The sequence below is a fragment of the Bombus bifarius genome, unplaced genomic scaffold, assembly GCF_011952205.1.
Source record: "Bombus bifarius isolate JDL3187 unplaced genomic scaffold, Bbif_JDL3187 scf7180000007992, whole genome shotgun sequence".
NCBI classification, from domain to species: domain Eukaryota; kingdom Metazoa; phylum Arthropoda; class Insecta; order Hymenoptera; family Apidae; genus Bombus; species Bombus bifarius.
Genome location: NW_022884373.1, coordinates 1,736,840 through 1,759,507, shown reverse-complemented (window position 1 = coordinate 1,759,507; position 22,668 = coordinate 1,736,840). Strand labels below are relative to the sequence as shown.

The window sequence follows — 22,668 nt, the reverse complement described above, 5'->3', positions numbered from 1 at the left end:
TCTCAAAACATATTTATTAATAACTAATTTACCCATAGTTCTTGATGTGAAATATAATTACAGGGCATTGTAATGCTCTTCTGTATTATTTATTACCCAATGCATAGATCGTTGATATTACTTCATGTATAAATCAGAAATTCATTGCACCAGAACAGTATAATTTTTTTGTTCTCACTTAGAACGATGAATTTTATGAAGTACATGAAATACTGCTTTTGACAAACATAAAAAAGTTATATTATCTTTAAATTAAATATATTAACAAATTAGTTTATTTGAACAACGTTAAATCGTTAAAAATATAGTTATATATATAATATTAATCGTAATTATTAATTATATACCTTAAATCTCATACTACAAATTATATTACTATATTTAAAAAAGAGGGTCACAAACTGAAAATGTAATATATGAAATTGTTTTTTATTTTACATGTAATAATTTACAAAGTCGAAAATAGTACTCGTTGGTATATATTATTTTCTCGCTTTACAAGCTCTGGCGCATATATTACAAATATATTACAAAAATATGTTAAATAAGCTTTGTACACTTTACAGTGAATAGGAACGTTAAACATTTCAATTAATAATGAGCATGTGTTCTTTTTAACCATCAATCACAAAGTAACTTGAATTATTTACAATTGATATTATGAAAGATTGTATGAATCTTATCACTACGATAAAATCAATTAAGAAAAAGACACACTTCAAGGAAATTAAAAAATTAAATTACAAGTAAATTAAAAAGATGGCTAAAGCAATTAGAATATAAAAAAATATTAAATTGGTATTAGAATATTCGCCAATAATTGCCCTAGAAGAATGCCATTATGTCATATATGATAAATTTTTCTTATTAATCACTATCTTCAATTTGATTCCTTTTCTTATAGATATCTTTATCAAAAGCTAGGAATTTTGTTAAACGTGAACCATTATATGGTGTTTCACTTCCTGGTGGATGTAGTCGCATCTAAAACAGACATGCATTTATAAAAATAATATATGTATATAAAAAAAAGATTCCAGACTTTTAAATTAATAATTATCTTTTATAATTTGGTCAAACATCATGAATGAAATACTACCTACCACAATATACATGTTTGATGAAGTCTTCAGGTTCGTTTCATGATTGATGAAGTTCAAGAATGAATTAATATTTTGGCAAATAATTTCAGTTAATTAACAAGTTATATTTTCACAAGTACAGATAAACGTAATTTTGTCACATAGAAGATATAAAAGACATTCCAAATTTTTGTCACAATTATAATTTACATTTTATCATAGAATATCCATCTGACAATTTAGACGTGCACAAATGAATCAAACGAAACAAGATGATGCAAAGTTAGTGTGCAATCGGTTATCAAAGTATCAGCCGTCGAAGCTACATTTGAAGAATTAATGATCAATTTGCCCAACTCCTTTGTTAGTTTTATTAATGTTATTACGTAAAAGATATTACAAATTCCGGTCACCAAGCACGGAAACAACAAAATAGCACCGGTAAGATTGGATCTTACAATAAAAAATAGAAAAAGATGAAGCATTAAATATTTTATATCACTTACAATGAAAATTAAAAAAGAAAATTATATAAGAAAGTGAATTCATTATAAATATATATTCTAATATTGTCACGTGGCATGATAACATTTTAAATGTTAACATGAATAATTTAACTAGTTAGTCTACGTTTCCTTCTTAAACTGATCGTATCTATAAACTATTTAATTGGACGTTTGAATTTGGGGAAGAAAAATGTTTTGTAATTATAGGACTGGAGGTTGCAAGCTTGAGCATTAGTGGAGGGACCCATTTGCAAAATTGCACGCATTGCTTGATCGTGCAGCACCAATTTCTCATCTATTTGTCGACGTAGTCATCCACGGTGTTCTCATCTCCCTCTGCTTTGTTTCTGAATCGCTTCTGCAAGAAAACAAAACCGACACCAGTCGCGTTACACGTGATGGACATGATGTTACGTTCATGATGATCGGATGATGCGTGCATCACTAGTAAAACTTAGCTTAGCTTACTTTTTCCGTGTGATTCTCTGAAGTTCAATTGGAAGCATTTTATTTTATTAATTAAATGTAAAATCATTAATAGAGATTCTTTAACATACAAGATAGACGTTAGAGATTATAGATTAAACTAAAGAAGTAAACTTGAATTTTAAAACAGGCCTAAATCAGGCCACATTTGAAATTTTTTTGGAAAACTCCGTTGGAACATAAATTGAAAAGTCTATCTGGAAACTTTCGCACATTAATGTAAGTAACTGTTTCCATTCTCGCGTTTTCGACTTCCAGTTAAACCTCGTTACAGAAAGGTTTAATCGCGTTAACGTAGAACGCGTAAAATGCAGCTGAAGCGCATAAGCTCCTCTTTAACAATTCAATCAAAACATTGCTGTTTCTGTCTTATTCATCTGATTCGTCCCAGCTGGTTGCACTTGAGTACACCTTGTTCTCTGTTCATACGCGTTCCAAGATTTTCCCGAGGTTTGACCGCTTTCGGTGAGAAATTTCGAGGCCCATGACCTCGACGATGACTCACCATAATTCTGTACTTCTCTTTGCACGCGTATTCGGTCTCGTCCACGTCGTTGTAACAGTCGCTCTTGTAATCGGGTGGGATCGGTTTCCCCTCGAATTGGCAAAGCCTTGACAACGGTTTCGCGTTCACGATCATCTTCTGGAAACCAGTCGGTTTCTGTTGCGGGCAGTAGAACACATCTGGAGTATTTTTGTCGAAAACAATGCTCTTCCGCATCATGTCACCAGCCTCCACTGTTAGAAGGATTACCTATTAAGAACAATTTCTTTATTATTCTAATTGTTCTCTAGTTAGAGAATCTTCAATCTCTTTTTTTAATTTTTAAGTAATTATTTTAATTATTGGAATCATTCACGTAAGCTTTCTTTGCAATCATCTAAGAATAATTGATATGTTAAATAGCGATCGAGGAATTTATATTTTTAAATACTTTCGTAAATGAAAATATTACCTATAAACAAAAGTATTTAACAATGATATGTTGTTAAAATTAAAAAAGCATAATATCTTTTAGAAACTTACTTATGTAACAAAATCTGCTATAATATATATTAGAAGTTCTAGTCATTTAAGTAAGTTACTGAAAAAAATTATGCTTTTCCAAATTATAAAAAGACATTTCAAAATTCTAAGACACATAAATAGAATTACATAAAGCTCTATATCTCATTTTTTAGGCATTTTTTTACCAAGTATTTTTACTTTACAAGCTAAAGAAAACATTCCTGTTTTAAAAGATCGTTACAGTTTATGTCAATCTTCATCTCATTTGATATGATTCATACGTCATTAACTGCACTTTCCATTTGTGAAAGGATCGATATTCTTCGACTCCGAGTTCGCGAGTTTTACGCAAGAAAGCAAAGTGCGCAATTTGCGTGCGATTTCTTATAAAGTTCAAGTAGAGTTATATGGAATCAATAACAAAAGAAGAAAGAAAATGATACAAAAATAATTCGGGATTCTGTGTAAGCCGTTGAACTTAGGTATGAAAAAAGTAAAGTATAATCTTTCCTCTCACGATGGACGATTTCTCCGATTCATCGGTTCGCCAGCAACGAATTATGTACAATGCATTCGTGATTAGTTCCGGAAGTGTGAAAAGCAGGAAGCATAAGAAACCGTGATATATCTGATATACTTACGGCAAGCATAGCCACCACACTACAAGCGTATGCGATTCCTGAAAAAAGAAAAGGATGATTTTTGTGAAATGAGAAACGTATGAAAAATAACAAAAATGATAGAAAAGTTAAAAATAAGGAAATAAAAATATATACGGATCTTAAGAAGATGAAGAAATATATTGTTCTAGAAAAAAGAAAGAAAGTATGACAATGGGTGTGATTTTTTAAGGAAATAGAATAGTTTGCAATGCCTGAAAAAATTATTATTTTAATAAAATAAATTGATAAGGTGCAATTAATATGCGTTACTTATTAAGGATTATGTGAAATAATAATAAAAATAATATGCGAAACTAACAAGTATATGTAATTTAGAAAAGGGGAGATGAGAGAAAGGAGAACTACTATATATATAACTCCAAACGAAATGAAGAAATGAAAAAGAGATCGGTTTCATACTTAAAAGGCGGGGCACTATTGGGACAGAGCAAAAAGTTTCATTCTGGGCATGGAAACTTACGCAAGTTGGCTTGTGGACATGGTTCATTATTAAATGAACGTAAACGATAAAAACTGGGCCGCGAAGAAAAGGAGTCAATGCCATGCATGTTCATTATACGCTCGACACGATTCTTCTTCTTTCAATTGAATTTACTTACGGTATTGTCGTTCGACTTTATTAAATTATTAACTGAATTATTGTAACCCATGGCTGCAAAAAAAATTTCGAAAAGGAATATCTTCTACACTTATATTTTTGAGATTACAACAACAAAGACTAAAAAGAGAGTTGTTTAACAGCAAATAGTACTTCAATACCAATAGCTTTTCTTTGGATTTTCATACAATGGAAAATAGAAAAGAGAATAAATAAATTATCAATAAAAGAGGAAAGGTAGAATAAAAAGGAAGAAAGAACAACCAATTCGACCAATATGAAAAAAATTCCTTCCAATTCTCTAAAACTCCACTATTCTAAAACCGACGTAGGAAATATTTGTTTATTTTTCAAAAATTTGAAGAAGATGATAAAGAAGAAAAACAGAGATACTTGTTTCTCAAAGAAACATCTTCAAGAATACATTTACATTTACATAAAGAGCATAATGATATGAATCAAGAGAAATTGTAATCGTTCTCTTAAACCGATCTTTGCTTTGGATTTATCTTTAATTGTACGTGAGTAATGGGAGGATACAGTCGGACAGACATTATTTTTATCCGTTGGATAATCTACTGTCGATCTAGGCAGCATTCAAGCGCATTTCTGCAAGGACGACGAGGTCGGTATGGTTCCGTGTGGTGCATTCGATCGGCTTGCTCCTGTTTCAAGATACTGATCTCGTTGAACCGATACCCTCCTGACATTTTGTTGACACCATGCGACACTCGTGAATAGAAATAAGAATGATCAATCAAATTTCATCCATCCCCTTTTAATTCATCTTATAAATGATGGCATATTTATAAAAATGTTAAAATGCCGTTTATGTAAATCTATAAAGCTAATCTTGGATGAATCGATGTTTCTAGTTATGATGCCTGCAAGTAAAATAAAATTGCGTATATAAAAATGAAAAGTATAAAGATTACTTAACACAGAATATTAATTTAATGGAATTCTATTAACTTAATATATTGATATAATAAAACGTATTGATTTCCAAACATAAAAATAAATTGAGCAGGTTGTTTATATATAAAAATCTAAGAATTAGAATTAAAGAAGGCATATGTGACTTATCTCCCAAACAGCTGATTCCTATTTCCTAATCGTGATGGTATTCTTTTCTAGGTCAATGTTTAACGAGGTGTAAAAGCATAAGAATTGCGAAAGTGATCGCTGACTCATCGTTTGTCAGAAATTAAACACAACTATTATTGATTGTAATTTCTAACGAAAAACGATCCAGACAGTACAGTCTGGAATCTTCAAAATATGCAACGAGATGCATTTTGATGTAACATTTCCTCCTTGACATTTGTCTATGACATTTAAGATCTAGTTCATTCACCGTAGTAAGCATAAAGTTGCTAATTTGTCCTTCCATAGCTTAGGATTGTATCTTTACTTTTAACTGATCTTCCGCTACCTTAAATATCGCTTAAATTCTTAGAAAAAATAATATACTTATTAATAGTTCAGAAGATAATTACCATAACTGTAAAAATCTCAGTATGGTGATATTTTTAGTGAACGTAAGACTTAAACGACGTACCAAAGCCTTTTAAGTAGCGAATACCATACCGATACCGATCAGTCACGTGAGTAATTCTTGAATTATTTTGAACGCAACAATACAATCGTAGATATCTATAATTTCAGATTTAGTCATTATTTAAATTCATTGAACTTGTAGCTATCCTTTGCACGATTAAGACAGAACCATACAATAGATTCAAAAATTAATATTCAAATCCAGCGTTAGCAGATAAATTTTATAATAAATGTAATTATTATAAAATTTATTATTGATGATACGTCAACATGGAAAATACGCAACATTATTGTTATGTCAGCAAAGACGCATAAGCACAGAGTCTAATGTACTCGTGTGTCTCATCCTGCATACCTAAACGAAGACGCAAGGCATCACTGCGTGGGTTTCACCTTTGATTTATTGCTTTCGCTGCCGAAACAAGCTTCAATACGTTGCAGCGTTTCAGAATTGAGCGCGGCAAGCAGCTTTAAGTTTGTCCGTTTCGAATAAGTTGGCGCAAACAGGATTGAAACTTACCCATGCTGGTGAACGTGTTCTGCACGGGAAAGAGCACCTGTTGATCTACGCGAGACGGCGTCTCTTCGTTGACTGAGATTGCACCGGATTCGCGCTCACCGCAGGCACTCGTACTGAAAGTGAGTGCCGTTACGTTATACAGGATGTATCAAAACCATAGGACTAACAGTATCCACGCAACTATGGAATCTAAACCTCTCACAGAAAGAGCATAAAGAATAAGATATTTTGAATAAAATATGTCTAAAGAAAAACCTTATCTTGGAAAAAATAATCTTCCTTTTACAAGAGAGGTTTAAAATGCAATGACTAATGCCAAGTACTCATTGTTAAGAACATCCTTGTATAGATATATTTTATAATATATAAAATGTATAGAAATGTACAATCGTTACTGTGGTACTGTTGTTTGATAGACAGTTTCGGAGAATTTGATGAGGAATGGAGTGGGTGTTAGGTGGGCAGGAGGCCTCGTCATTTCCATATTCAGGTTCGATAATGTCATCAGTTTCTGGTGGGCTTCATTCTGAGGGTCGAACGTCTTCTAATTAGGAATTCGCAAGAAGTTCGTTGTCGCACAGAATTTTATTTCACGATTCTTTTAGCATAATATTTGTTCTTTGCGCGTATACAAAATATATCGCATATTTTTCTTTCACACATAGCTTGAAAGTACGAGATATCTCGTACAAAAAGTAAAATTATTATTTCAAATATAATCCGATTAAACTTTATTAGATGGGTACTTAAAATACTGTAAACGAGTTGAAGAAGTTATATAATAGCAGCCTAAAATATGAATAGAACATATTAGATACATATTCAAATACGTACATATGTATATATAGTAACATCTGTTATCTTATTTCTTGTTATACCAATTCATCAAAATCAATATCTGAGAAATCCAGAAACAAAAGTAATTCTTTATACAAATTAGTTTCAATATCAGCTATGTTCTATCTTTTAATAAACACTTTGGTATTAATATTATCATTGATCTGCATATTATCTTGTTGTTTCTTCTCACTTCTAAATAAAATATATAATCATATTTTTATGATCACAAACAATGTTACTTTCAATATATATATAAAGAATTCTTATATATATCTTATATATATTATTTGTAAAATAAAATATATGTATTATGATGAACATCTATAATATTTATATTAGTAAAAACAAATTAATATATACCAAATACTGAAATAAAAGCTCCTTTATATTTGTATCCTTTTTGAATATCATACTTTGCATAAGGAACTGTCTATCTATCTAAGTATTCCTTTTTAGTCTGGAGTTTTAAATTACCTCTGGCCTTTTACCATGCTCAAAATCTTTTGGTGTCTATTTAAAAAAAATAAGAATATTAAACTGTAACTATTACATATAACATAATACATATAAATGATTTCTTGTTTCACAGTATCTCCTTACTTTAATATAAGAAGCAATTGATATTTTTTACCAAGTAACTCTAAGGTGTAATAATATATATACTTGGCTTTTTTTATGTTTGTATTTGAAAATTTCAAATTCAATATAGCCTTATCAAATATTATATGTTTGCTATTAGTCTAGTAAATAAATTTCATAGTGATCCACAATAATAACTATAGTCTATAATAACTATAGTTATAAAAATAACTATAGTCTAATAGATGAAACCTTTTCATGGACATCTTTAAGAAAAATTTCACTAATTTTAAGACTAGTTGAAATAGTTCTCTTATCTAAATAATAAAATTATAGAATTAAATTATATATAATAATTTGTATAATGATGTTAAAATAAATATTTACATTGTGATTAACTTAGTGTTTTCTGCAGAAATGGTATCTACAATTGCATCTGTTTAAAATTGTGTAATAATATCCGCTTCTGATTAAAATCAAACATCAAAATGATTTGTCTTATAGAAGCATCAATACTAAAATGAAAATTATATTGTAATCAATATTATAACATGAGTTAAAATAAAGTTTTACTATTTCTACAAGTATAATCATAATATACATAAACATACCCATTCTCTTTCATAAATTCCATTGCAACCTCAAGTACTTCAATCCAACTAAAACAATGGTTTTTACTTTTTAAAGTCATACACATCTTTACAAAATCATTTGGAACCTAAAGATCTGTAAATTCTATACATGTTTTGTAATCTTATTGCATTTGCCTTTTAACCTTAAAAAATGTATAAAAGAATAAAAATTACTATTATTTTTTACATATACTAATGAAGTCTTAGGTAAAAGAACAGGAAAGAAATAAAATTAACTTGTATATTAAAACCAAGTAAGAAACAACAATGACAATATATATAAGCATACTTATTCTGTTTTGATTAAAATTTGATTTATACCCTTTTGCGCGCCCATCAAAGATATTTAGAAACCGATGCGGGGATGCGAACTTGTCAAACAAAAAGCGCTAGATTATCGCCGACATCTTGTAATATTCAATTTTACGAAAACGATAGTGAGTTTAAAATAAAGAAAATGCGATAGAATCTTAGAGCGATATGCATGGAACGATTATTAAGAAATGAAATTTTGGACGATCGTTGCTCTCGTACTCGTAACATATATGTTCTACAAAGATCAACAACGAAAAAAGTTTCAAATCTTTTAACCTAAGTTGAACTTGAAAAGTTGCTTAAGGTGCGCAAATGTTAGATTATCAGAAAAGGCGCGCATTGCAGAATTCGTAACAATTGTAAGAATGAACTTATTTTATAAATTTGTTTAAAATTAAGTGCAATTTCATCGCGTGTTCGAAACTTCGATGTTTAGTGATCACAAAATAATAATTATATTTCACGAATTCTTCTATTTATTACGAAAACGCACAATTAATAATTTCCTTCTATGTTCTAATACAAAAGTTGTTTTATTCATTTAGGTTATTCTTGTTAGGTGAGATACTATTTATTTGTTGGTTTTTCTCGTCGGTTTAAGGTTAAACTGTTTATTTGGCTTGACGTTAGTTTTATCTCGTAGATTGTGTTACAAAGCTTTTCTACGATCGAAATAAAATGGAATTAGACATGCATACTTCGTGGACTCAATTAACAGAGGAAGATGATGCTCTTCTTAATGAAGCCATTTGCATGAGTTCACATGAATTGACCAAAATAGTAGACTCTAATAAGGATGCAAAGAGGGAGAATTTTTTAGAAACTAATTCTTGTGCAGCTAAGACACATATTAATAGTGAACAAAAAAAGGAAGAAGATATTAGTTCAAATGTAGAAATTGATAACATGTCTAAATTCAGAGAAAATCAAAGAAACAATGCAGTCAGTATAAGTTATGAAGATAATGTAAGGAACAAGCAGCATGATGATGGTTTTCGCAAACGAGCTAGGGAAAATCAAATAAATGATGAGGATGCAAAAGTTTCTCGAACTAGACACAATAGTGATTCAAGTTCTACTACTAATTCTTCAGATAGTAATAAGAGACGGGTAGAATATGAAACAGATCCTAAAGTATTAGCTCGTAGACAAAAAGAAATAGATTATGGAAAAAATACTATTGGATATGATAGATACATACAGGCTGTGCCTAAGTAAGAATATTGTTTATTACGATATGGTCAGAAATATTTATGTTGAAAAATATTACATTGGTTACACATATTTTAGAGAAAAACGTACAAGAGAGCATCCAAGAACACCACCAAAATATATTAAATATAGTAGAAGAGGATGGGATAGCATGGTAAGATTGTGGAGGAAACAACTTCATCAATGGGATCCTCCACAAGATAGCAATAATTCTGATTAAAATAACCTTATGTTACCAACATTTTACTTTATTATGCAAATATATCTTTCTGTGCATCATAGTTCCGTGATTTTTATATCTGTATAAAATTTTATAGAAAGAACAGAATTAGATGAAGTGTAATATAATTCTTGGTATGTTCTTACATATGAATATTTACATGTATTTAAAAGGTTCAATTGCAATACAAAAATGAGAAATAAAAGGTACATGTAACTGATAGTCAAAATATACAAGACTTGACATCACTATATGTGAAGGTTCAAAAATGTGTAAATAGATATTCAGGAAACACTTAGGAATAAAACCCTTTTTAAGAAAAACTATTATCTTCAAAATTTTTTATATGTGTATATTTTATATATATATTCCATACAGAATTAAATATATATTGTCATTATTTACAAATATGCTTTTAAATTATATAAATGAAAGGTCACTTGACACTACATCGAGTTTCTAATTGTCTTAAAATAGTATCAAGTTTTTCATTTGTTTTTTGTTCCATTTCATCAATTTTTTTCATTAATCTTCCTTCCATATCTTCAAATTTCTTATCAATATATGTCACAATATCTATATTATTTGACACAGTGCTATCAATCGCAGATTGTGCCACTTCTTCTTCATTGTTTTTCTGAACACCTTTATTTTTTGATAAATTCAAAATATTCATGTAACATGACTGAACGTCATTCGTGATATTGTTCTCTTCATTGTTAAAACTAAGTTTAGTTAAGAAATTTCTTATTATTTCAGGATTAAATATTTCTGTGGAAAAACTCTTAGGTTCATTAATTGATTCTGTTACATAGAGCTTTATACCATATATCCACATAACTGAATTTTTACTTTTTGTTTTTGTAAACTAAAATAGAAATTTTGAATTAAATATACATTTTTGTAAATTAAATCCATTGTATGTATTCTCTATACCTTAATGCTAGCTTCTGTAGCATGTGGAAAAATTGCTGTCTCTGCAAAGTAGACTGAATTGTCTTCAAATTCATCTACAAATTCAGCAAACTTTGTTGTTTCATATTCCCCAAATTGTTTGAAAAATTCTAATACATAAGCTTCAGAAACTACAGCAATCTGGGAAATTCTCTGCCCATTAGTTAATCTTACATCTAGCATACATGGTTCATTGTTGGATTCAATTGGTTGTAAAGATATACATGTACTTAAAGAAACTATGTCTTCGAAGTTAGTTCTATAAAAAAATTCATACTTATTTATAAAAATGTGAATATAAATTAAAATAACAAAGAAATATGGCAAGATCTGATAGTAAATTAGGATATTTATAATACTTTATATTTTCCAGGTTTTATATTACTTTAAATACACAAATCTAGTGTATTTATAAGTAACACATAAGTATACAGTGTATATAGAGGAATAAGTGTATATATATATAATTATTATATGAAAAAAATTAATATATTTTAATATGTAAATATTTGGATTACTTCATAAATTTTAGAGACGAAGCTTCTAATGTGAAAGCATCACGAAGCTGTTTATTATTGCTGATTTTCCAGTTGCACGAGATTTGTAAATAATTCGTATCTAATGACAAGGAAGAATCATCAACTTGCTGATCTGAAAGTTCCATTATATGCAATTCTTTAAACAGAATGAAAATTCTTTAAATAGATTAACATGTATTATCAGCCCAACGATAAGAACTTGCGTTCGTTATTTTCGTAATGTCATTTTAAATTAGATTTCAAATTCGTATTAGTACACTTCATTTTCATGAAGGTTATATTTATGTTTCACTTCATTCGAGCAGAGACTCTCCTTTAGAAAATCTTGCAATTAATTATTAACGTATAAAAACTTTCAATCAGAAATAATTATTTACTTCATATATTTATTAACTAACACTCAAACTGATCGAGTTTTCATACGTGTTGCAGCTAATATAACGTACAATGAGAACTACTTGCAATGGCGCGAAATGTGTTATTACGTGAATAAATGAATGAGGAACAAAGTCAAAATACCAACGGTTGTAAATATATGCCGCTAGTTTAGTTATATTCTTGAATAGAAAAAATTTTTTAGCCGATATAACGAAAGTAAGTGAAAGCATAAACAATAAATGTTAGAATGTATCCATGTAAAATTTTGAATAAAGTGCTTACACGATTAGATGTGACAGGTGGTGGGGACGGGGGCTTTCGATTAAAGCAGTTGTGCAAGGATATTGAACAGAGTAAATCGCCGTTTACGAATCGTCTTTCGTCTTTGCGTGCAGTTAGCTCCTACAATAAAAAAATGTCGAAATATACAATTGTTATGGTACGTCATGGAGAGAGCGAATGGAATAAATTGAATCTATTTTGCGGATGGTATGACGCCGATTTATCCGACAAGGGTAAGTCATTTTTTAAAAGGAAATTCTGAGAATAAACTCCAAGGGCAAAAGGTCAAATATTTCGAATGTGATGTTAACCATGTTTCATTGGTTAAGTTTCTTTATTTTAAAGACGTATATCTATAGAGAAAAAGATAAATTAATGAATAAGTGTCATGATTAGGTAGCGGATATTTATGCAATTATACAAAATCTGGAGATGCAAAAATGCATAGAATACGCATACAGAAGCATAGGATATACCTACAATAGAATACTCGTTATAATTTTTAATAATTTTTAATAAGTAAAACTCCAATTTTATTCAACTTTTATCGCTTTAATTATGTCCTTAACAATATAAATTTGTATAAAAATTTGCACCTAAGTCATGATAGTGACATTATCACTAAATTACAGCTATCCATGATTTCAATTATCCTATAAATATGTCACATGGTCAAAAAAATAAAATAATCTATAGTTTATGTAATGATATGAAATTTATTATTTTCAAAATTATGCTATTGTTTGATATATATATGTTTATTATAGGTAAAACTGAAGCACTTTCAGCTGGAAAAGCAATCAAACAGGCAGGCCTTAAGTTTGATATCGCTCATACATCATTGTTGACAAGAGCTCAAGAAACTTTAAAATCAATTCTTAAAGAAAGTGGTCAAGAAAACATTCCTGTTCAAAAGACATGGCGTTTAAATGAACGTCATTATGGAGGACTGACTGGTATGAATAAAGCAGAAACTGCTGCTAAGTATGGTGAAGAACAAGTTCAAATTTGGAGAAGATCTTTTGATGTACCTCCTCCACCAATGGAATCAGACCACAAGTATTATGAAACAATAGTAAAAGACCCAAGATATGCAGATGGACCAAAACCAGAAGAATTCCCTAAATTTGAATCTTTAAAATTGACAATTGAGAGGACATTGCCATATTGGAATGATACTATTATTCCACAATTGAAGGAAGGGAAAAGGATTATCATTGCTGCTCATGGAAATAGTTTACGTGGCATAGTTAAACACTTAGATCGTCAGTTATTATTTTCTCAAAGCACAACCAATTCTGTTTATTTATTATATTAATAATCATGTGTTTCTTTTTTTAGAAATGAGCAATGATCAAATCATGGGATTAAATTTACCAACTGGTATTCCATTTGTCTATGAATTAGATGAAAACTTCAAGCCTGTTGTATCTATGAAATTCTTAGGTGACGAAGAAACTGTAAAAGCTGCAATGGCTGCAGTTGCTGCACAAGGGAAAGCTAAGTAAAATTAAAGAAATTCATTACAAAATTTATATTATTATATACAAACAGAAGATGTCAATTTTTAGTTTTGGCATTGTTGAAGAATTATTTTATTATTGGAAGATACATTTAAATAAAAATGTTTACAACAGAAGAAAAATAGAAAAATAACATAAGTTTTCACTAATATTACAAGTTTCTATGTGTTGTAATTTATTCAAACAAATATTTATTGAAAATAATTATAAAATTACAAATATAAAATTATTAAAAGATATTAAATGTAATTATTTGTCCTTGAGATCTTACCTAATATTAACATAAATATATATAAAATACAAATTGAATTTAAAGTAGGTATGATCAGATGTGATATACAATGAGATAGTAAAAATATAAAAGCGCCATCTGTGACAAGTAATAAGTAATAAATGCTTGATAGAGTATTTATTTAGTTACGTATTTATATGCAAGTTTACCAGTTTTTCTTGGAATAGACATTGTACTGAATTCTTGATGACGTCTTTCGTATCAAAGGGCATTGTAGTCACCTTCAGATTTATCTTCTACAAATATTAAACAGTAGTTACTCTTTAATATAAAAAATAAACAATTACTCTAACCTAAATGGTACAAAAAGGACTAGTACTTATTTCGTAGCATTATTACACTGAGGAAGTTTCATTATTTAGGGATGAATCGCGTCGATTTGAAAGTGGTTTTATTGGGTAACTCAGCTGTAGGAAAAACGAGTCTCGTCGAACGTTTCGTAAATGAAAGGTTTAATGAAGGTCTATCTTACCAAAACGTAAGTACAATCACATACAACGTGTATATTATACATTACTTTATATAATGTAATAAATTAAATAAATGTTCGAAATTGTTTTCTTTATCTTTTCTTTAATCATTTAACGTAATATGTACAACAAATAAGGAAAATTTAGTCTGTATATCCAATTTCTCTAGAGATATCAGATTATAAAGAACTTGTTTCTAGATTCTTGTTTGTCAATTGTACAATTCATATTGGAATGACTTAGGGACTATACTGATTTAGTCTGTCTTGTTCCTCTTAGTCCGCGAAGTGGAAGGAATATTGTAAAATAAAGTTATTAAGATTTGCACTGAGAATCATCTAAGAGATGCGTCACAAAACAAATTAACCCAGTTCCAATTTCCTTAGACTATAGGCGCTGCGTTTGCAGCTAAGCAAATGCAAGTCAATGGGAAAAGGCTTATCATGGGAATATGGGATACAGCAGGCAGTGAGAAGTAAGTAATCTTCAAAAATGAAAAATTCAAGAATGTTGATTGTCATAAATTATATATTTTTAGATATGATGCTATGAGTAGGATATATTACCGTGGTGCGAAGGCTGCTGTTATCTGTTATGATATCACAAAATCAAATACATTTCAAAGAGCAAAATTCTGGATAAGGGAGCTTAGGGAAGTTGAAGAAGGATGTAAAATATACATTTGTGCAACAAAAAATGATATTTTAGCGCATGGTGCAGTTCCATCTCCTAATATAGATGTTGTAAAAACATATACTGCTGGTATTCGAGCTAAATTGTTTATAACATCTAGTAAAACTGGAGAAAATGTTGGTAAGGATATATATTATACACTCTCATTATTGTTATAATGTGCGATATTTATTAAGTTAATTTTGTAGCTGAATTGTTTAATGAAATTGCACAAGATTTTATGTCTGATCCAAATAATGTACAAAAAATTGAAGAGGTAATTGATATAAGTAACGAACCCAAAGTAACATATTGTTGTTAATGAATATAACAAAGTCAGTATTAAAAATTACCATAATTTTCTTATTTATCATATTTTATATTATTTTGTACAAGTGAATATCACGAATATAAATTAATGTGCAGTATATTATAAGTCAACACATTATTATATGTAAATGTAAGGAAAATTTTCATGTTTGTTGATTATTTTTAAATATACTTTATATTTTACATTTCTTTGTGTTCTTTATTTCTTTCCTGATACGTGCATGCTCACATTCATTTAGATATATTGTGGAATAAAAGTGTGCTTTCTCATTTTTAATTATTACAATTTAAATGCAAAATTTGCGGTAAAGACTACAGTATCTTTCTATTAATAATTAAAATATAAATGCAATTGTATTTTCATTTTCTACTTTTCTATGTCATGAGTAAAATTCAATGTAACGTAAATACTCATTCTCTTCGAAATCTGAAAAGTAATAAGAGTAGGTAAAGGTAGTAGAAATAGAAAAAGTAATAAAATATGTTATAACAAATGAAATGTGATTATAAAAAAAGTTTAAAAAAATTTTCTTATTCATTAATATATTATATTGCTGATGAAAGATTAACATGCAATATTTATGATAAAATTACTACCAAATACATACGAAATTAACTTCTATCTCAATTTTCTTTCTATTTTGACTCTATGGTAGTATCATTTGACAAAATATTAACCATGATTTATATTTATAAATGTATCTTTCACAACATTATGGTGGCAAAACCGCAGTACATATTTCTTTAACTTTTTCGTAAACACCGAAAAATACGAATCCGCTAATAGTAAAACCACACACTCTTGGTACAAAGCCTGCAAAAAGTCTGAAAATATTTATCGATTATTGTGTTTGTAGGATAACAAGTAGAATCGAATATTTAAGAGACAAGCTTGTTCTGTACCCTTTAAAACCATGATCGTGGTAAATTTTGCTTAACATCGCGGATATTTTTATTTCATCTTTCCCTACCGTCACATTCGACAACATTATTCTAGTTTTTGCAACGTCTAAAGGTGTCGTTAGGGCCGCAGATATGGCAACTATAAAAATCAATGTTCGTAATAATAAAATATACAATGTTAATGCATACCCGTGATTTAATTAACTTTTTTTTATTTTTCTACCTGACGTCGATCCGCAGATAGCACCCTCCATAGGCGTACACTCACGTTTCACGTGCTTTTTCCAATAAAGTTTAAAATATTCCCAGAGTGGCATCTGAATTAAACCGAACGGTAAATCTCTAATCACAGTACTTCCGTAACCACGATATAAAGCTCTCAAAGGTAATTTGTGGGCATCGCTTAAAAATGCTTGTCTCCTTTGTTTCACTACTTCTACTGGGACTCGAATAAGACATGCAACCTATTAGTAACATCTCAGCATTACTAAACTGCTTGTAATTGTATGTTTAGAGGTAAAAAGGATCGTTTATGCTTTGTATATTGATTATATTAGGGGTGTGCAGGTATTCGAAATCGTGAGCCTGACCTGATCCGAACCTGAGATACCGAGTACCCACACACCCTTAAATTGTATATATTGATTATTATTACTGTTATTATTTACATATAACATTAATAAGATATAAATTACCATTTCTCCGACTGACGCGGCAGTCATATGTATAAACACGTGATATTGTTCAGGTATTTGAGGTTGAAACATTATTTTTAAAGTTTCATAAGTTATAAAAAATAACGAAGCTGCAAAGAATATTTTTATCAATATTATTTTTATTTTTAAAATGTATTAAAGGATAAATTGTTATCTTAAGTTTACCTGATGGTGCGGATCCTATCATTACGGGGCCTAAACCCTTATACAATTGTCTAAAACCACCAGATTTTAAGAAACCATGTTGACTTTGTAATCGCGTTTTAAGCGTATCCAAAGGAAATGATATAAAATCGCACATAGTTCCTGCGAGAGCACCTGACTATCGTCGATTAAATATTATTTTTCTTACAATTGCATGTGTAGATGTTGACTTAAAAATCTAACTGCTCTTAGATTATATATAGTAGATATACAATATATATTAAAAATACGTATATCATAAAAATATAACTTTAAGTTGCAAAAATATCCATGAATTGTTAACCGTAAATTCATAAATAAATGTTATAAAATAATATTATATACGCTAATTTTCAAGAAAAAAATAATTTCTGTTTTAAAAAATTGGCGCTATTTAATATATTTGTTATTTTTAAGTAAATAAACTATAAAAACTTTTTTAAAAAGATTGGAAGGATATTAACATTAATACAAATTTATATAAAATGATTATCAAGTAAGTTTTATAATTTTTTATAATAATGTAAAGAATTGCCATGTGTATTAATGATAATAGAGGCATGCATGTTATTTCATCATATACTCATTACACAATAATTTACTTACGATTAACGAAGTAACGAAAACGTTTTTCGCACCTGTGGTGGCTGTTGGATTACTTTCTTGTAACATTTTCGATTAGTACAATTTTTGATTTTCTTTACTGTATTAACATTATCGAACATTGATAGAAAAATTTAAAAAATAATTAAATATTTAATATTATTATGTTTCGTTTCGTTTAATTAATAACTAAAGAGTCATCGTGTATGTGATAGTTTAATCATCGTAGAATATTTGTTAAATGAACGAAAGCGATCAGAGATACCTATTTTAGAAATTTAACATTTTGTATCCGTGAAGTATAGGTATGAAATGAAAAGACCACATGGACATTATTGCGTAATGACATCACTTCACAAGTTAATCATTGTCTACTTACGCTACAATCTCTGATTCTACTGTGATAGTCTGCTAGGTGAAACCTAACCTTATCTCATGTATGTCAAAATTCTGTGTCACCAAGGTTAGGAAAAAGCTTTTGTTTTGAAAACAGTTTTCCACTAGGAAGAATAGATGAAGATGCATGACACAAAATTACTAGACCCAATGCATATATATAGAAAATTAACGCAATTACGTCATGAAAACCGTTTCATGCAGTATGAAGAAATTCTTGGCTTTTGTATTTGCTATGTTCCGATTAGTTAGGAGCGCGAATGAAATTACTGAAAAATGATCGACTTGATGTTTTAGATACCGTTAAAGTGTTTACATAACCTTGAATTTCATTGATCACCCCTTTGGGCGGGAATCTCGAAACATTTATATTTTCATTTGATCGTCCATAAAAATGTCACAAAATATTTTGAAAAGCAGCGTGGAAACAGCTTCGTTCAATATTGTATTTCAGGTATATACAATAACACAACACTTTTAAAATTTAAGTATTTCATGGCAAAAAACATCATTCTCTATCTATGAGAAAAATTATATCATTTATATAAATACAAATTCTGCTGCTATTATTCGCGATTACAATACCTTTATTTGCTTATATTTAAAAAAGTTATATTGTTTTTATTAATATCTGATAGCTTCTAACATGTCAATAAACTAAGATATATATGAGAAAAATAATTATAATCAATTTCTTTTTAGATATTATGCAGAGGAGTCACTTTTATTTTAAATGCCTTCGTTGTTCGGTATGTGGGTCAAGCTGTTCTAGGAGTCATAAATGTGAGACTACTATTATTGGAATCAATGATTTTGTTTCTGTCTCGAGAACCATTTATGAAAGCATGTTTAACCAACACAGCAGAACATAATTGGGCTCAAGTTGTAAATTTATTATGGATGACGTTCGTTTCTAAAAGTGATTAATTATAATATAAATGAAACCTACATAAATACTTAGATGGTAAATATTTTTTCAGGGTTCCTATATGTTTCTTAATGTCCTTACTGTTTGGATATATTTGGCTTTCTGTTTTAACAACATCTGAGGCATTACCATCATATTATACATTTGCAGTTTGGGCAGTTGCTTTGTCTTGTATTATTGAATTATCATCTTTAATCGTTCAACTGGTCGCTAGTGCATTTTTATTTGTTAGGTTGAAAGTAAGATTTTGAATTAAAGATAGTATGGGAAATTGTACTTATAATTAGTTATTGAATTTTTTTAGATTATACTTGATTCTATCATGATTGCTATTCGTACTATAACATTTGTTCCATTGATACTCCAAAATCCAGAGAATGCATTGTTAGCATTTGGTGTAGCTCAACTAGTTGCAGCAATATTTTATACTGCTAGTCACTATTTATACTTTCATTATTATATTAAAAAGCTTAACAAGTATAAGTTAAAGAGGCGTATGTCATTAAAAGACAGTACTGACGAGTATGTTGTGAGAGAATTTCCTTTCAAAACAGTGAAGGACTTTTTGCCTGGGCAATTGACAAACAAAGTATGTATTAAGATGGATCTTTTGTGTATTATGTATACAGACTGTCATTTTTAGGAATCATATCTAGATAAAAAGTTGACTATTCTTACATGGAGTTTCTTTAGACAAGGAATTCTAAAGCAAATTTTAACAGAAGGAGAAAGGCTAATTATGACAGTAATGCCAGTATTAACATTTACTGAACAGGTATTTAATCAATTATAATAAGTATTTATATATAAGTTCATTAAATTAATTCTTTTCTATTTCATTTTATTTTCATATGTTTAAAGGGAACATACGAAATTATAAATAATTTAGGTTCTTTAGCAGCAAGGTTTATTTTCCGTCCAATAGAAGAAAGTGGATATTTCTATTTTACTCAAATGGTAAAACGAGACAAACCAGTTAATGACCAAAATCCTGTAAGTATTATATGAAACATTTTTCATGTATTCATATACTACAAATTATTAAAAATAAGTTTCCTTTAAAGGTAAAAATACAAGAAAGCGTAAATGTGCTAACACATTTATGTTCAGCTGTTATGTCGATTGGGTTAGTTGTTTTAGTGTTTGGACAGTCATATTCAAGCACACTTTTATGGTTATATGGTGGTACTAAATTAATTTCACATCTGCCAGTACTCTTAATGCGAGCACATTGTCTAGCTATCCTCCTTTTGGGAATAAATGGAGTAACAGAATGTTACAGCAATGCAACGGCCGATAGTGCGACTATAAATAAGAGCAATTTGATTATGATTTACGAATCGATCGCATTTCTGTGTGCATCCTATTTATTTGCTATTTGGTTTGGACCAGTTGGTTTCATTTTTGGAAACTGTGTAAACATGAGTTTAAGAATTGTGCATTCTACTATGTTTATCAATAAAAGATACAAAGATACAATGTACCGTCCATTACGTGGATTAGTGCCAAAGCCTATGTTTTCTGCTTCTCTTCTAATAGCAGCATTGATCACTAATGTCTCTCATGTAATGGAGTAATACTTTTCATTATTCCATATATTAATAGAAAATGTAGTATTACAACTCGAAATTTTTATGTTTCAGGCTTACTTTTTTCCAGATGAAAAATTATTGCACTTAATTATTGGAGTGATAATGTTTATGATAGTACTTGTCTCTTGGATATATGAACACCATGATTTAATTAGACTTGGTACAAACAAATGGTATGAAAGAAGTAACAGACATAAGAAAAGTGACTGACCTTAGATATGTTTTAATGGTGATTTATTGATATTTACCTACAAACTATCTACAAAGGTGCTATAACGAACTCTTATAAGTCTTGTAAAATTTAATAATCATGTATTTTCTATACTGTTACAATCAGAATCAAGTACAAGTTCTACTATCTCATGAGGATGTGTTAAAAAGCCACCTATATATTTAAAGTTTATATATAATTAACAAAATAACAAACATAATAGAGCTTAGTTTACATACAAACAATATTATTCATTTATATAACAAAACTATTTTACATAGAAATATCCTTATAAATGGCACCTACTACTGCACCTTGGCGTTGTATAAGGCATTTCCTACAAAATAATTTATAATGTTTTTAATATTAATTTAGTGCAAGTTCAAAGATTAGTTAAAGACATGTTGAGTTTCAAAGTTGTTTAATAAATTTGTTGATTAATAATTTTGTATCTTAATTTTAACAGTACAAAACGAAACAAAATCAATAAAAAGACATTACTTGCTATCATTTTGAAGAGAAATAACTGGAGCTGGTGATTTAGGTTCTAGCTTTGCAACTTGATCTGCAATAGCTGCAATTATTCCTGCACTATCAGTAGATGCATTTCCTTTGGCTGAAAATAGTTGTTTCATTCTTATTCTTCCAGATAATGTTTAGTGTATAATGTAAATAAAATTAGCTAGAAATACCTCCTAAACATAATCCGGCATGATCAGCCAAGATGCAGCCAATAATACCTTCAGTATTATTACTATCAAAAAATATTAAATTTAATCAATAATTTGCTAATTTTTACATTTTAAATGTATTTTATAATAAATTTTTTAAATGTATTGTTATATCAATAGACATCAAAATTAATAGAATTCTTCATATTGTATCACAATTTAAGTTATTAAGTGTAAGGGTTATATTTAGTTGCACAGTAATAAGAATATAAAATAATGGTATATGAATATTAAATGTTAATGAGAATATTACATTTTGCAAAATATTTGTATCAGTAGCACTAAAACAAACATCAATTTAGATAATCGCTTTGTCATATATGAGATATATGATGAAGATATATGAGAAAATTCTTGTATAAAACTTACACGTCATCTAATGTTTTTTCTAAATTCTTTTCCATTTCAAGGAATTAAATTACAAAACACGCTCGTTAAAAAATAATTTGCATTAATTAGGTGTTCGTTAAAAAGAATTCGTCGTTTTGACGTTTATCATAATTGCACAGTTTTGTATACATTCGCAAGTCGGAGTACTCAGTTACTGCAACAAGTTTAATCGAACGATTCGATATATCGCAATCGTCACATATTCTGTATCGATTACCATTTCTAGATGGTGTTACAAAAAACAGTATTCTTGTAAAATACATTTATTACATTCATTTTGAAAAAAAATTGTACTACATAAAAATTTACAAAATATACTTTTACAAGTAAACA

At 29.0% G+C, this 22,668-nt stretch overlaps 8 protein-coding genes across 19 annotated transcripts; 4 read left to right on the top strand and 4 right to left on the bottom strand.

The window, feature by feature from the left end:
• Window positions 1-463: 463 nt before the first annotated feature.
• On the bottom strand, window positions 464-8,852 carry LOC117205536. Of its 4 annotated transcripts, none has more exons than XM_033444032.1 (5): window positions 8,475-8,852; window positions 6,445-6,557; window positions 3,725-3,762; window positions 2,580-2,828; window positions 464-984 (listed from the first exon to the last, which is right to left on the bottom strand). In XM_033444032.1, exons 1-5 carry the CDS (start codon window positions 8,558-8,560, stop codon window positions 868-870), a joined length of 603 nt encoding a protein of 200 aa, XP_033299923.1. In that variant the 5' UTR covers window positions 8,561-8,852; the 3' UTR covers window positions 464-867. The 4 variants fall into 4 exon arrangements, with proteins under 4 accessions (XP_033299923.1, XP_033299926.1, XP_033299922.1 ...); XM_033444035.1 differs by lacking the exon at window positions 8,475-8,852 and adding an exon at window positions 7,645-7,735; XM_033444031.1 differs by lacking the exon at window positions 8,475-8,852 and adding an exon at window positions 6,840-7,185.
• A 90-nt stretch (window positions 8,853-8,942) lies between these two features.
• On the top strand, window positions 8,943-10,565 carry LOC117205535 (histone RNA hairpin-binding protein). Of its 3 annotated transcripts, none has more exons than XM_033444030.1 (3): window positions 8,943-9,169; window positions 9,454-10,024; window positions 10,101-10,565. In XM_033444030.1, the coding sequence occupies exons 2-3, from the start codon at window positions 9,489-9,491 to the stop codon at window positions 10,240-10,242; spliced, it is 678 nt and encodes a 225-aa protein (XP_033299921.1). In that variant the 5' UTR covers window positions 8,943-9,169; window positions 9,454-9,488; the 3' UTR covers window positions 10,243-10,565. The 3 variants fall into 3 exon arrangements, with proteins under 3 accessions (XP_033299921.1, XP_033299919.1, XP_033299920.1); XM_033444028.1 differs by having other exon boundaries at window positions 8,943-9,369; XM_033444029.1 differs by lacking the exon at window positions 8,943-9,169 and having other exon boundaries at window positions 9,441-10,024.
• Window positions 10,566-10,643: 78 nt separating this feature from the next.
• Window positions 10,644-12,237, bottom strand: LOC117205533. Of its 3 annotated transcripts, none has more exons than XM_033444024.1 (4): window positions 12,134-12,237; window positions 11,715-11,871; window positions 11,179-11,455; window positions 10,644-11,110 (listed from the first exon to the last, which is right to left on the bottom strand). In XM_033444024.1, the coding sequence occupies exons 2-4, from the start codon at window positions 11,858-11,860 to the stop codon at window positions 10,679-10,681; spliced, it is 855 nt and encodes a 284-aa protein (XP_033299915.1). In that variant the 5' UTR covers window positions 11,861-11,871; window positions 12,134-12,237; the 3' UTR covers window positions 10,644-10,678. The 3 variants fall into 3 exon arrangements, with proteins under 3 accessions (XP_033299915.1, XP_033299914.1, XP_033299917.1); XM_033444023.1 differs by having other exon boundaries at window positions 12,113-12,231; XM_033444026.1 differs by having other exon boundaries at window positions 12,182-12,228.
• Window positions 12,238-12,339: 102 nt separating this feature from the next.
• LOC117205532 (phosphoglycerate mutase 2) lies at window positions 12,340-14,153 on the top strand. The gene is made up of 3 exons (XM_033444022.1): window positions 12,340-12,628; window positions 13,163-13,660; window positions 13,737-14,153. Exons 1-3 carry the CDS (start codon window positions 12,361-12,363, stop codon window positions 13,901-13,903), a joined length of 933 nt encoding a protein of 310 aa, XP_033299913.1. The 5' UTR covers window positions 12,340-12,360; the 3' UTR covers window positions 13,904-14,153.
• Window positions 14,154-14,243: 90 nt separating this feature from the next.
• On the top strand, window positions 14,244-15,870 carry LOC117205537 (ras-related protein Rab-24-like). 2 transcript variants are annotated; one of them, XM_033444037.1, is made up of 4 exons: window positions 14,244-14,688; window positions 15,067-15,155; window positions 15,219-15,489; window positions 15,562-15,870. In XM_033444037.1, exons 1-4 carry the CDS (start codon window positions 14,575-14,577, stop codon window positions 15,631-15,633), a joined length of 546 nt encoding a protein of 181 aa, XP_033299928.1. In that variant the 5' UTR covers window positions 14,244-14,574; the 3' UTR covers window positions 15,634-15,870. The 2 variants fall into 2 exon arrangements, with proteins under 2 accessions (XP_033299928.1, XP_033299927.1); XM_033444036.1 differs by having other exon boundaries at window positions 14,277-14,688; window positions 15,219-15,493.
• Window positions 15,871-16,332: 462 nt separating this feature from the next.
• LOC117205534 (S-adenosylmethionine mitochondrial carrier protein-like) lies at window positions 16,333-18,490 on the bottom strand. Its single transcript, XM_033444027.1, has 6 exons — window positions 18,091-18,490; window positions 17,467-17,623; window positions 17,281-17,390; window positions 16,809-17,049; window positions 16,586-16,724; window positions 16,333-16,507 (listed from the first exon to the last, which is right to left on the bottom strand). Exons 1-6 carry the CDS (start codon window positions 18,154-18,156, stop codon window positions 16,396-16,398), a joined length of 825 nt encoding a protein of 274 aa, XP_033299918.1. The 5' UTR covers window positions 18,157-18,490; the 3' UTR covers window positions 16,333-16,395.
• Window positions 18,460-21,658, top strand: LOC117205529 (protein RFT1 homolog). Of its 4 annotated transcripts, none has more exons than XM_033444014.1 (9): window positions 18,460-18,550; window positions 18,781-18,937; window positions 19,186-19,388; window positions 19,464-19,650; window positions 19,716-20,000; window positions 20,055-20,186; window positions 20,273-20,404; window positions 20,476-20,976; window positions 21,055-21,658. In XM_033444014.1, exons 2-9 carry the CDS (start codon window positions 18,878-18,880, stop codon window positions 21,211-21,213), a joined length of 1,659 nt encoding a protein of 552 aa, XP_033299905.1. In that variant the 5' UTR covers window positions 18,460-18,550; window positions 18,781-18,877; the 3' UTR covers window positions 21,214-21,658. The 4 variants fall into 4 exon arrangements, with proteins under 4 accessions (XP_033299905.1, XP_033299904.1, XP_033299903.1 ...); XM_033444013.1 differs by having other exon boundaries at window positions 18,550-18,686; XM_033444012.1 differs by lacking the exon at window positions 18,460-18,550 and having other exon boundaries at window positions 18,590-18,937.
• Window positions 21,294-22,537, bottom strand: LOC117205538. The gene is made up of 4 exons (XM_033444038.1): window positions 22,315-22,537; window positions 21,907-21,968; window positions 21,716-21,830; window positions 21,294-21,551 (listed from the first exon to the last, which is right to left on the bottom strand). The coding sequence occupies exons 1-4, from the start codon at window positions 22,347-22,349 to the stop codon at window positions 21,488-21,490; spliced, it is 276 nt and encodes a 91-aa protein (XP_033299929.1). The 5' UTR covers window positions 22,350-22,537; the 3' UTR covers window positions 21,294-21,487.
• Window positions 22,538-22,668: the final 131 nt, after the last annotated feature.